General features: G+C 40.9%; 1 protein-coding gene across 8 annotated transcripts in view; it reads right to left on the reverse strand.

The window, feature by feature from the left end:
* tox (thymocyte selection-associated high mobility group box) overlaps positions 1-13,217 on the reverse strand; it is a 182,322-nt gene that overhangs the window by 64,407 nt on the left and 104,698 nt on the right. For 3 of the 8 annotated variants that reach the window (XM_078397434.1, XM_078397435.1, XM_078397427.1), the window contains exons 3-5: positions 6,845-7,009; positions 2,618-2,662; positions 1,377-1,619 (exon numbers count right to left, since the gene is read on the reverse strand). In XM_078397434.1, coding sequence (XP_078253560.1) covers positions 1,377-1,619; positions 2,618-2,662; positions 6,845-7,009 — 453 coding nt within the window. The remainder of the gene's footprint in view (positions 1-1,376; positions 1,620-2,617; positions 2,663-6,844; positions 7,010-13,217) is intronic. The other 5 variants (XM_078397429.1, XM_078397432.1, XM_078397430.1 and 2 more) reach the window with 5 other exon arrangements.

Here is a 13,217-nt window from a genome sequence, read left to right on the forward strand (position 1 = left end):
ACCCATTTACATTAATCTTATGCTAATCTTATTTCCCCCACATTCCCACCAACTCCCCTAGTTCTACCACCCATAGTGGCCAATGAAGTTACCAACTTGCATGGCTTTGGGAAGCAACAGGAAAATAAAGCGCACAGAGGAAATCCATGCAGTTCGAGCGGAATGTGCTGACAATGCCGAACATCAGAATTGAACCTGGGCCACTGAATATGTGACGCAGTAGCTCTACTAGCTACGCCACTGATGACCCCTCGCTTTAGATACTCCCACAAGAGGAAACATCTTTTCCATATCCACCCTCTCAATACCCCTCAGCATCTTATGTTTTCATCAGGTTGTCTCACGCTCTTGTAAACCCCAGCAGAAATAATCATAACAATTTCTCATAAGTCATCTCCCATCACTGGTATTTGTAAAACAAATCTCAAGTGCTTCCAATAGCCTTTTTGAAATAAGGAGACCAATACCACACCAAGTACTCCAGATATTGGCTCAACAAATGCCCTATGGAACTTAAGAAGAACCTTCCTGCTTTTATTTTTTAATTCAAAAATTCAGCTTTGACAGGGAAAGGCAATGTAATGGAATAGACGATAAAACTTCAGATACTCATATTTAATTCCACAGTTCTTGACAATTTGGATATTTTCACGATTTGAATATGACTGGGAAATTGACAGTTCTCCAGTCAACCTCTTGCCTGGGAACAAGATTTTGAATATTTAGTGCAACCATCAGAAATACTTTGTTCATCAAAGGAAAACAAGCGCTTTTCCTCAGCCTTCTGCGCTGAGACCCTTTCTTTGTTGTTTTGAATTGTTTGACCAGTAAACGCTACCCAAGTCTAAATAGAGGAAATGTTTAGTTATATATCATTTTGCACCTTAATTCATGTCATGTGTGATTTACTTTCTCCATGACAGCATGCTGCTGTATAAATAATTACTGTTGCTAAGCATTGAGGAAATGTATTAATTCACTTCTCATTCTTTGGAATCATTTATTATTTGTGTGTGTTGTGATTTTTTTGTTGGAAATTACTATGAAAATACATCAATTGTGTCAATAAGACACTATTTTAACAGACAGCTTAATCCATTCAATTTGTGCACTGCAAGAATGTAAACAATGATATTTTGGCTGTATTATTTTTAAGATTTAACTTTGTTAAAATATTAAATTCAAGGATAAATAAATCAATTTGATAATATCCTTCAGAAGGTCATGCAGTAATTGACAAATTTGGAAAATTACACATATATCAAAATAGAATGTAATGACAGGATACCGCAATAAATGTTAGAGACAAATTACCAATTACTTGGGGAACCACTGGCAAGCTTCATGATTAGAAAAATAATAAATGAAGTACGTACCACAGAAAGGCAGTTTGAAAGCAGAGCTCCATCTTGGCTGAGCATATTAGACACTGTTATTGCAGGAAGATTCATGTTCTGCGGGTTGAATTGAAGAATCCCATTCTGGGGCATTGAGTGGCAGAAGGAGTGGTAGCCAGAATCTGTGTCAGTCAGGTGAAGGAGTGAATGGTCCAGCATTGAAGGAGGAGTAATTGGAGGTATATCAAAATCTTCATCTCCAATGCTTGGGACTGGATATGACTGTGGAAAGAAGCAGCATTTTTTATATTTTAATAATGATCGCAAATTTAAAAGAAAAGATTTCCTCAGACAATTTCAATATTCATGATAAATTTAACATTGAGATAAATGGAACTCATTATAGAATTTCTAGCCACCAGTTATGATAATTGCTATCAAGCAGGATTTATCATTTTAATTTGGAGAATATCATAAAAACACACAATTCAGGCAGAATAAAGGATTGAGAAGTGCATGTGATGAATCCTGTGCTCCCTCCATATAGATCAAACCACAAGGTTCTGGAATCCAGATTTAATTTTATAAAACAGCAAGAAATTCTAATTGGAAACCTGCAAGTTATTTTTCCAATTTAATGCCAATGCAGTTCATTTTAAAAGGCTGTAAATGAAATTAAAGATTTAAAAAGTGCTTAAAAACTGCCACTGGCAGTAACATAAAACAAACGGTGGCAAAATAAAGGTCAAATTTGTATAATGCAAATCAATGTTATTACAGGTATGTTTGGCATAGAGTGCCTCTCATCCTTTAGCATATATTCTCCACTTCTTACGTGTTCTCTTGGCATCAAGGATAACATGTTTCCAATCAAGTTCCTTGGGTGCTGATGTGACTAATGAAACAATGTGAAACCCAACAGACCTTATTACAGATGACACAGGAGGGGCAGGTGGATAGTTTTGTGAGGTGGCGTGCTCTTTCTGCTGTTGAAAATGGCGATGAAGGGATACCAAGAGGGCTCATCTGCCTGGTGCATAGCAAAATCACCAGCAAAAATGGTATTGATGGAGTGTATGTCAGGAGAGTTATGGTTTCATTTTACATCAACTGATGATACACAGAAATTATGTTTGGTTATATGGCGCAAGAAGCTACTTTTTGTTGGGTATGACAGCACTATAATCTTTGTCCAGATGTGGTTCACAATTGGCCCTTGTGCTTGGTGTTGGCGATATGTATCTCTCGAAATGCCTTTTAAAAGGTGTAAGTGTACGCACCTCTACCACCTCCTCTGGCAGCTTGTTCCATATGCCCACAACCCCCTGTGTGAAAAACATGGGGTTGAGTAATGATAAAAACTGGATAAACATGTCATTTTCTCTAAATAAGAGGAGGTTTGTGAATGATTGGAGAGAGCATAACATGTCAAAATTAGCAGGACAAAGGAACAGAGTTAGCAAACAGATCACATCTCTAATGAAAGAAAGACTGGTGTTTATGTTGTGCCTGATCACATGACCTCCACAATCTGCTGTTTAGAGCTAATCAAAACAAAATATTTTACTTTAAAAAAAATTGTCATAAACATCTCAGAACTGAAATTTGTTAACATTGTTAAGGTGCTCAAGGTACAGTACATTTTTTCCTCATTGAAAATAAATATCCTTAAGGAATGATATGCCAGCACTTGTAGAGATTCCATGTATTCATAGCACCTGCTGATTATATTCACGTAAAGAAAGCAGATAAGGCACAGAACTTTTGCTGTTAGTCTTGATAACATCTACAGAATCTTTCTCTGTCTAACTTTCTCTTATTTTCCAAGTTTTCAATCTTCTGTAATTTTTTCTTCAACCTGGTGTTTAATATTCATATGGAGAATATTCACCTCACTCCTGAAATACACTTTTGATCATTTTAAGTTTGCATATCTATTTTGTGATTGCTATTTACCTCTGAATGATTCTACTGTTAGTCTGTAGATTTGTCAAAGGATGATTTTTATATTTATTTTGTATCTACACCGATGAGCCAAAACATTATGACCACTGACAGGTGAAGTGAATAACATTGATTATCTTGTTACAATGGCACCTGTCGAGGGGGTGGGATATATTAGACAGCAAGTGATGTGTTGGATGCAGGAGAAATGGGCAGGAGTAAAGAGCTGAGCAACTTTGACAAGGGCCAAATTGTTATGGCCAGACGACTGGATCAGAGCATCTCTGAAATGGCAAGGCTCGTGGAGTCACCATCTGCATGAAAAACTCGTCCCTGAAATTCAGGAAAGCGGCTATCCTCTGCCTCTTACCGCCAAGTCCAGTTTGAGTCCAATTTGCTACTTTACCCTGGACACCATGTATTCTAACCTTCTGGACCATCCTACCTTATTGGTCCTAGTAAAAGGCCTTGGCAGAGTCCATTTAAACAATATCCACAGCCCTTGTCAACTCTCTTGGTCATGACCACAAAAAGCACAATCCAATTTGTGAGAAATGATCTCCTACAAACAGAACTAACCTGACTATCTCTACTCAGTCCTTGCCTTTCCAAATACAAATAAATCCTGTCTGTTCTGGTAATGTTCCCATCACCAATGTAAAACTCAACAGCCTGTAGCTCTGGTCTAAAGGATTGATGTGAAAACTTTGGAGCGGGTGTGGAAGAGGTTCATTGAGATGTTGCTGGACAGGAGAGTATTAACTATAAGGAACAGTTAAAAAAAATGTGGAGGAATGTGTAGGAAGGAACTGCAGGTGCTGGTTTAAACCGACGCAAGACACAAAAAGCTGAAGTAACTCAGCAGGGTCGGCAGCATCTCTGGAGAGAAGGAGTGGGTGATGTTTCGGGTCGAGACCCTTCTGGGATATTTAAGGGCAGTTCGACTGACTCTGTTCATAGCAGGCGATGAGTTTCGAACTTGATTAAAAAAAAAATGGTATCAATGGTGATCAATGAGGTTAAGGCAGTGGATGTTATCTACATGGATTTTAGGAAGGCATTTGATAAAGTCCCCCATGGTAGGCTGATCCAGAAGATTAAGATGCATGGGATTCATGGTGACTTGATCGTATGGATTCAGAACTGGCCTATTCATAGAAGTTGTGGTGGAAGGGGGATATTTTGGCTGGAGGGCTGCAACCAGTGGCATTCCACAGGGAGCTATGTTAGGACCTCTGTGTTTGTAGATAAAAATTACTTGGATATAAATGTAGATGGGTTGATTAGTAAGTTTGCAGATGACACCAAATTCAGTGGAGTTGCGGACTGTGAGGAAGTTTGACAAAGTCTGAGTTTGCAGCGGGATTTAGATCAACCACAGAAGTGGGTGGAGAAATAACAGATGGAGTTGAATCCATGCATACGTGAGGTGTGGCAATTTTGGGAGGTCGATTATACGGTCAAATGGCAAGACCCTTCACAGCATTGATGTGCAGAGGGAATTTGGTGTCATAGTCCATATCCACATCAGTAGATAGGGTAGTAAAATAAGGCATATAGTATGCCTTAGAGTATTACAGTCAAATAAATTGTATTGCAGCTTTATAAAACATTGGTTGGGCTCTATTTGGAGTACTAGATGCTCGATTATACAAAGGACGTGAAGGCTTTAGAGAGGGTGTGGAAGATGTTTACCAAAATGTTGCCCATGTTAAACGGTATTAGCTATTAGGAGAGGTTGGATAAACTTGGATTGTTTTCTCTGGAGTTTTGGAGGCTGAGAGTAGACATAATAGAAGTATATAAAATGATGAGAGGCATAGATAAAACAGACAGTCAAGAACCTATTTCCCAAGTTGGCAATGTTTAGGACTAGAGGGCATAACTTTAAGGTGAGAGGAGTGAAGTTTAAAGGAGACGTGCAGAGTGGTGGGTGGCTGGAAAGTATTATAAGAAAATAACTGCAGATGCTGGTACAAATCGATTTATTCACAATATGCTGGAGTAACTCAGCAGGTCGGGCAGCATCTCGGGAGAGAAGGAATAGGTGACGTTTCGGGTCTCGACCTGAAACGTCACCTATTCCTTCTCTCCCGAGATGCTGCCCGACCTGCTGAGTCACTCCAGCATTTTGTGAATAAATCGGCTGGAAAGTACTGCCAGCAGTGGTGGTGGAGGCAGAAATGGCAGTGGCATTTATGGATGTAGATATGCAAGAAATTGAGAGATATGGATCACGTGCATGCAGAAGAGATTAGATTAACTTGGCATCATGTTCAGCATGAACATTGTGAGACAAAAGGCATGTTCCTATGCTGTACTGTTCTAAGTTCCATTAGTCATCCTCCAGTCTTCCTGTCCCTTGCCCAGCTCCACCAATCTCCTCCATGCTTCCGACAATGTCCTAAGATACACTTGTTCAGACCTCAGGGGTTTGTCTGCCTCATACACTTGATCGCCTCCCCCCACATAATGTTGATGAGCTTCAGAACAGACTATTGGTGGTGCCAATAGTATAATCCCATGAATGTGATCATCCTCTCTTGTTTCGAAGTTCTACTCATATATTCTCGCTGAATTATTCACCCCCTGGGGTGAATAATTTTGCTCTTTTATAATTCTCTCATAATTTTGCTTTTGATCTTAATCGTTTTATGGTTATTACTGTTTTACTAATAAATGACTATTTGCTAATCACGACCAATATGAATATCTCCAGATATGCTGTCTGACCCACTGAGATTGTCCAGTGTTGTTATTTTGCTCATTATTCAAACATGAGTTGTAAAATATTTGCACAAATGCCTTTCCTCTACTCATAGATCATGAATTGCAGAGAAGGTTGGGTGTGGAGAGAGGTCATGGAAAGGGAGAATCAATGATACTTTATTCAATGATTGAATAAAGAACCAAACTTGGTTTGGGAGAAGGACATCAAAGGAAGGGATGTCAAGTGAATAGTCTTTGGGTGGAGAGAAATGTATGGTCATTGTCCAGAATGAGATTGTGTTTGGACATCACTGGTGGTAGGGGAATAGGGAGAGTGGAGTTGCTGTATATATCAAGTAACATTCTTAGATAGAATCTTAACATCAAAATGTCGACACCTCATTCTTCCCAGCTTGCTGAAGCCACAGATTAACTTTCAACAATTCAAGTACAAGGGCATTCTGGCTTCCCTGAACACCAACACTATTCAATCTCACATGATTTTAAAACTACTTTGTTTTCTGTTTTCTATTCCATTATATTGCACCTGCGATGTCATCACTGTTCACTTACCCTGTATATATGTCTTGAACCATGATTCATCCTCCTCATAACTCTCAGTGGCACCCAGCTTTGATTTAACAGCCAACTTGGTTATGCTACATTCTTCCTGATTTATAAATGACTAGACTGAGGTGGACCCGCTGGGTCCAACACTCTCCTGCAGGCCTCTCCTGGGGCAACCCTCCCCCAACTGACGATCCTGCGGGCCCGGCAACCCTCTCCAACTGACAAAGCCCTTTGCCGGGTGGGCGGGCGAGGGGGGACAAGGAAGGGGAGAGGGAGCCACTCACCTCAGCCCCGTGCTGCCAGTGTTGCAGCCAGGGCGAGACGTGGATCGGAAGCCTCTCCTGTTGCACGGCAGCGTCGGCCATCTTGTTGGACCCTCTGCCATCGCGCTGCACCACGGGAGGAAGGTCAGGCGTGGGGCACACAAGGATGGGCACCGGCCCTCCCGGCTGGGGGAGGGGAGTGCATCGATTCAAGTTAGTGGCAGATTGTGGGCTCAGCAGCCCCCTCCTCCTCATTGACCCCCACTCCTCCCCCATCCCCCTCCCCCCACTCCACCCCCCCTCCTCCCCACTCACACACTTGATCCCCCCTCAACCCCCCTCCTCCCCTCCCCCTCACCCCCTCAACCCCCCTTAACCCCCCTTCCCCCCCACTCCATCCCCCCTCAAGCCCCCTCCTCACCTCCCCCCTCACCCACACCATCCCCCCTCAACACCCCTTATCCCCCCTCTCATTGACCCCCACTCACTTTATCTATTTGTCTATTTATTTATCTATTCATTCATTTATTTATTTATTTATTTATGCTACCTTCCCAATTTTGGGAACAGTTTTAGAATCCATGGAATTTGAGATGACAACCTGTGCAATCAATATCCTCAAACACAACTCTTTCAAATCCTTGTTATGCAGATCATCAGTTCCCGGGGATTCATCAGCTTTTAATTTCTCCATCGTCATTTTTGTACTAACATTAATGGTTAATCTCTTTAGACCTATTGTTTTCTGCTTTATCTTGGAGCTATTTTGGGTCTTCTTCCATGAAAACAGGCACAAATATGTATTCAATTTCTCCACTATATCCTTATTCTCCAATATTGATATTCCTATTCAGTCTGTAAGGTACCCACATTGACTTCAGTAATCTTTATCTTTACTACAAACCCACTTCTTCCCACAGCTATCTGGGCTACACTTCTTCCAACCCTGTCTCCTGCAAAAAGTCTATCCGCTACTCCCAATTCCTCCGTCTATGCCGCATCTGCGCCCAGGATGTGGTGTTTCACACTAGGGCATCAGAGATGTCCTCATTCTTTAGGAAACAGGGCTTCCCCTCTTCCATTATAGATGAGGCTCTCACTAGGGCCTCCTCTATATCCCGCAGCTCCGCTCTTGCTCCCCCTCCCCCCATTCATAACAAGGACAGAGTCCCCCTTGTCCTCACCTTCCACCCCATCAGCCAGCATATCCAACAAATTATCCTCTAACATTTCCGTCACCTTCAACGGAATCCCACTACTGGCCACATCTTCCCATCTCCTCCCCTTTCTGCTTTCCGCAGAGACCGGTCCCTTCGTAACTCCCTGGTCCACTCGTCCCTTCCTACCCAAACCACCCCCTCACCTGTCCCTTTACCTCCCCCCTCAACTCCATCCAAGGACCCAAACAGTCTATCCAGGTGAGGCAGAGGTTCAACTGCACCTCCTCCAACCTCATCTATTGTATCCGCTGTTCCAGAGGTCAACTACATCGGCGAGACTAAACGCAGGCTCGGCGATCGTTTCGCTCAACACCTTCGCTCAGTCCGCCTTAAACAACCTGATTTCCCGGTGGCTGAGCACTTCAACCCCTCCCACTCCCAGTCTGACCTTTCTGTCATGGGCCTCCTCCATTGTCATAGTGAGGCCCACCGCAAATTGGAGGAACAGCACCTCATATTTCGCTTGGGCAGCTTACAGCCCAGCGGTATGAACATTGACTTCTCTAACTTTAGATAGCTCCTCTGTCTCTCCCTTCTCCTCCCCCTTCCCAGTTCTCCCACTGTCTTCCTGTCTCCACCTATATCCTTTTTGTCCCGCCCCCCTGACATCAGTCTGAAGAAGGGTCTCGACCCGAAACGTCACCCATTCCTTCTCTCCAGAGATGCTGCCTGACCCGCTGAGTTACTCCAACATTTTGTGATATCTTCGATTTGTACCAGCATCTGCAGTTATTTTCCTACACAATTTATCTTTGTGCATAAGCATAACCACTTCTATTGTCAGTATTTATGTTTCTTGCTGCATTACTCTTGCACTTTAGTTTCCCCTTCTTTATCAATAGCTTGATAATCATTTGCTACATTCTAAAATATTCTCAATTCTCACGGTTAGTCCTCTTTTCAGCAATGTTATAAGCCTTTTCTTTTGAATTCCTAGCTTTAACTTCTCTTGTTAGCCATGGATCGCTTTTTCTGTGGGTTTTTGTGCCTTAAGGGGATGTGTATATTGTAAATTCTGTGATAAATAGTTTAAATGTTTTTCTGTATTTTATCAATGTAGTTTCCCAATCAACCATAGCCAGTTCAAACTTTATACCTTCACGGTTTGATTTATTTAGATTTAAGAATCTAGTTTTGGATTGAACTGAATTTTTCTTCAATATCATTTTGAGATTTTATCAGGTTTTGATCAAACCTCCCTCAAGGTCATGTAACCAACCATACAATAATTAATTAATCTTTTTAATTTCACAATACTAAACCCTTAATAGCCTATTCCAATTTCCAACTATTCCAGCTTCAGTGTAACCTGCTTCAGTGAGCAGTCTGTGATGTTTGCACACCGTGGATACACAAACTAAATTTCACCCAATGGACACTGAAACATGTTTGACTTCACCGTGCAGTCCTGGTACTCTGTCTGCAAAGGTGACTCACATGTCCTTAAGAAACCCGAAGACACAGTTGGAACTGCAAGGCCTACTCTCAAAAACCCAACCACTTTCATTTATTGGATTTTAGATTAAATTATTTTTGTGTCGTGTAGTTCTTCCTCTCTTACCACTTATTACATCAACATTTCAGTTGGGACTGCGTGCCAAGAATTCAAAAAGTAATGTTTATTTCTCCAATTACATAATGGCCCCCAGCAGTTGTTTGCTTTTTCTTGCAATTTTTTTTAACCTTTTTCCCCCACATAACTCCCACTTAACCCAAGATTTACTCAATTATCTCCCATAACTAATTGGACTTGCACATCTCTAAAACAATAATTACTGTGACTTAATTTCAGACCTTTCGGGGAACCCATGAACCTGTTTTTTATGGATTGGTGATCACTTGGACTCAATTTCATTATTTAATTCTGTCTGTGCAGTGATCATCCTGTGCAATATGATTATGGGAATTCTGACATGATAGCAACAAGACCAGGCCACTTAACCGTTGAGCCCAGTCCACCAATCAATTACTTCACTACTGATTGGCATCTCAGGCCCATTTAGAGCCTTTACTTTATATGTTCCTGGAACACACATACATTCCTGGAACACACATACATTCCTGGAACACACATACATCGCTGGAATACACATATATCGCTGGAACACATTCCTCTTGATTCCCAACCATAGCTTCAACACTTCATAAGTCCTGCTCCCTGTCTCACTGTTAGTATTTGTAATGTAGCACTAGATTCAAGTATTTTTCGCCTTAACTGTCTCAACTTAGAAGCTGTCAGTGTCGTTCTGCTGACAATTTACCCATTCACATTATTTTCCATTAAAGTGTCCTTTGCAGAGAGCTGGAAGATCACTGGCTTTGAGTGGATATGTCACCAGGCTGGGAGACCTGATCTCCCGGTTGCTAAACACTTTAATTCCTCTTTCCATTCCCACACTGCTCTTTCTGTTCTAGGCCTCCTTCATAGTCAGAGTGAGGCTAAGTGCAATTTAGAGGAACAGCATCTCATATGAGTTTGTAGGTTCCCCCTGTGACTGATGTGGGCTTTATCCGGGTGCTCCAGTTTCCTCCCACATTCCAAATACGTACAGGTTTGTAGGCTAATTGGCTTAATAAAATTGTAAATTGTCCCTAGTGTGTGTAGGGTAGTGCTAGTGTATGGGGATCGCTGGTCGGTGTGGACTCGGTGGGCCGAAGGGCTTGTTTCCATGCCTTATCTCTAAACTAAACTAAAAATATAACTAAGACATTCACTCTCTCAGGTACTAGTCACCTGCTGCATTGTGATACACTTTCTCATTGTGTAAAAGATATACGACACAATTCTCCTGTAGGAGAAGATGGCAAATATGACAATCTAAACAACAAAATTCTATATTTAGCCCTTGCTTTTGAAGGTCCCTCAGAGATTAACAAATAAGCAGTAAGAAGCTATTCCAAGTCTCCTAATGATTAGTCTGAAGAAGGGTCTCGATCCGAAACGTCACCCATTCCTTCTCTCCAGAGATGCTGCCTGTCCCGCTGAGTTACTGTCCAGCTGGTTCTGGTTCTGGTTGATTACTGCACAAACACCTTATAAGTGGTTATATTTTGTGTCTACCTGGTCTCCTAAACACCATTTCCTGTATTCTATTCTCTCCCATTTTCTTTTCCTAATATAAATGCAAACACCACCAGATTCTATTTACACCTGAGTCCCTTGTCTTTCAAAAGATATTTAAATAACCTGTTTTGTCTCATTAACTCACAGAGCTTTGCCTAACAACTTCATTTCAGCATATTTCTGAATTTACTTTCCAGTGATGAAGGATTCCTTTGGAAGCACAAATTCATGAAATTATTTTTGCACATGTGCTGCCTTCCAGTGCATGATTAGCTCTGGGAAGTTGTCAATGTATTTATTATAATTTAAAGTGACAGTTTGCTCACTTATTTCTTTCATGCTGAAGAATCAGAAGGGTTTTTTTTCTGTCCTCAGCTCATAGTTGCGGAATTTAACTTTATTCCCCTTCAGAGCAAACTTACTGTCTCAAATATTGAATTAAAAATCTACAGACACTAGAAATTCAAATAACAGAAAGTGCAGGGAACATTCAACAGAACAGACAGTATTTGTGGAGAGAGGAACAGAGTTAACATTTCAGGTAAAAGAACTTTTGTCAGAAGTAAAAAGTCACTGACCTGAGGCATTAACTCTATTTATTCACAAAATGCTGGAGTAACTCAGCAGGTCAGGCAGCATCTCGGGAGAGAAGGAAGGAGGCATTAACTCTGTTCTTTCTCCACAGGTGCTGCCCGACCTGCAGCCTATTTCTGGCAGGTTTTTTTTATATACAAAGTATTTCTCAACCAATAATTTTGTTTTAGTTTTTGTAATTCAGAAGTAAGAGATTAAAGCCATGTGGAAAGATGACCCTGAATAAAGGTTGACTCATTCCTTCCACCAATGCTTCCAATAGATTAGGTAAAGCCATCCAGAAGTTCCAAAAATATATGTTGGAAGCAGTACACTTCTTGATATTACTGGTCAGCTTTGAGTGAAGGAAACAGGCCCAGCTCTTTGAAACATGCAATACAATATAATGCCTTATGTCAAGTATTTCTAGTTTTTTTTCATGTGTAATGTGCTGCTGTCATCATCAGGACTACTACAACGTTTAGACATAGCACAGTGCTAACATGTCCAAGTTCAAGGAATCTATAGCACTACCACTACCGAGTTTCTGCACAGTAATGACACTCTCAAGATGTTTCACTATTAAGCTTAATGACAGCATTTAACACACACAATCAAGTTCAAAAAAACCTACACGGCTAACATTACTGTGCTCAGATAACACATCCAGAAAGTAAAAGTTCCTGCTTGAGACTCTGTGATTACCACAAATACTAATTAAATTATTTAAACATAGGAAACTTTTGATCCACCATGAAAGAGATCAGGTTACACACTTCACACCACTGGGCTTTGGTTCAATTAATTCAATTATATCAATACTCAACCAACATGTAATATGGTAGGGTTCAGATAAAGAATAACCTGCAGCACTGGTTATCAATGGGAAGTTAAAAGAAACATACACATTTTAACACTGGGGAAAACTATTAAGCCTTGCTTACCGATTCTAGACCACCCCTGGGTGATCTGATTTGTCACAGTCCATTTCCTTTGACCTCAAAGTGGTTGCATTTCCCACTTCCCTCTGAGCCAGTTTAATTGTTTCAGCTTTCTCTGTGTACAGTACTCTTTTAAATTCTTCTTGAAATAATTAACCAAAGCTCCTTTGTATGCTGCTATTGATTTCTTATCAATCATCACTTGTGGCAAACTATTCCATGTTTCAATAACAAAGTTCCTTTTAATCTTGCTCTGTGTGTCTAATGGTTTTCTTGTTAACATGGCATACATTCCATTTATCCATCAGTAAAAATTATATATGTTTCACCTATCTGTTCTTTATAATCACCTTAAATACCTCAAAAATATTCTTTGTCATCCTTCAGCATTCAAGAGAATACCAGACCATATCACTGGACTTTCCTCACAGACCATATCACTGGGTTTCCTGACCTGCTGAAAATGGTCTAATTCCTGTAATTCAATGCTTTCCTTTTTCTATGGTTGGTTCACCCAGCAACAGTGGGGGAGACATTTTCTTAGACTCCTTGCCACTGTTGGTGGTTTTCACTGGTGAATAATGGTGCACAAACTG

Source organism: Rhinoraja longicauda, chromosome 4, assembly GCF_053455715.1.
Source record: "Rhinoraja longicauda isolate Sanriku21f chromosome 4, sRhiLon1.1, whole genome shotgun sequence".
Taxonomy (NCBI): domain Eukaryota; kingdom Metazoa; phylum Chordata; class Chondrichthyes; order Rajiformes; family Arhynchobatidae; genus Rhinoraja; species Rhinoraja longicauda.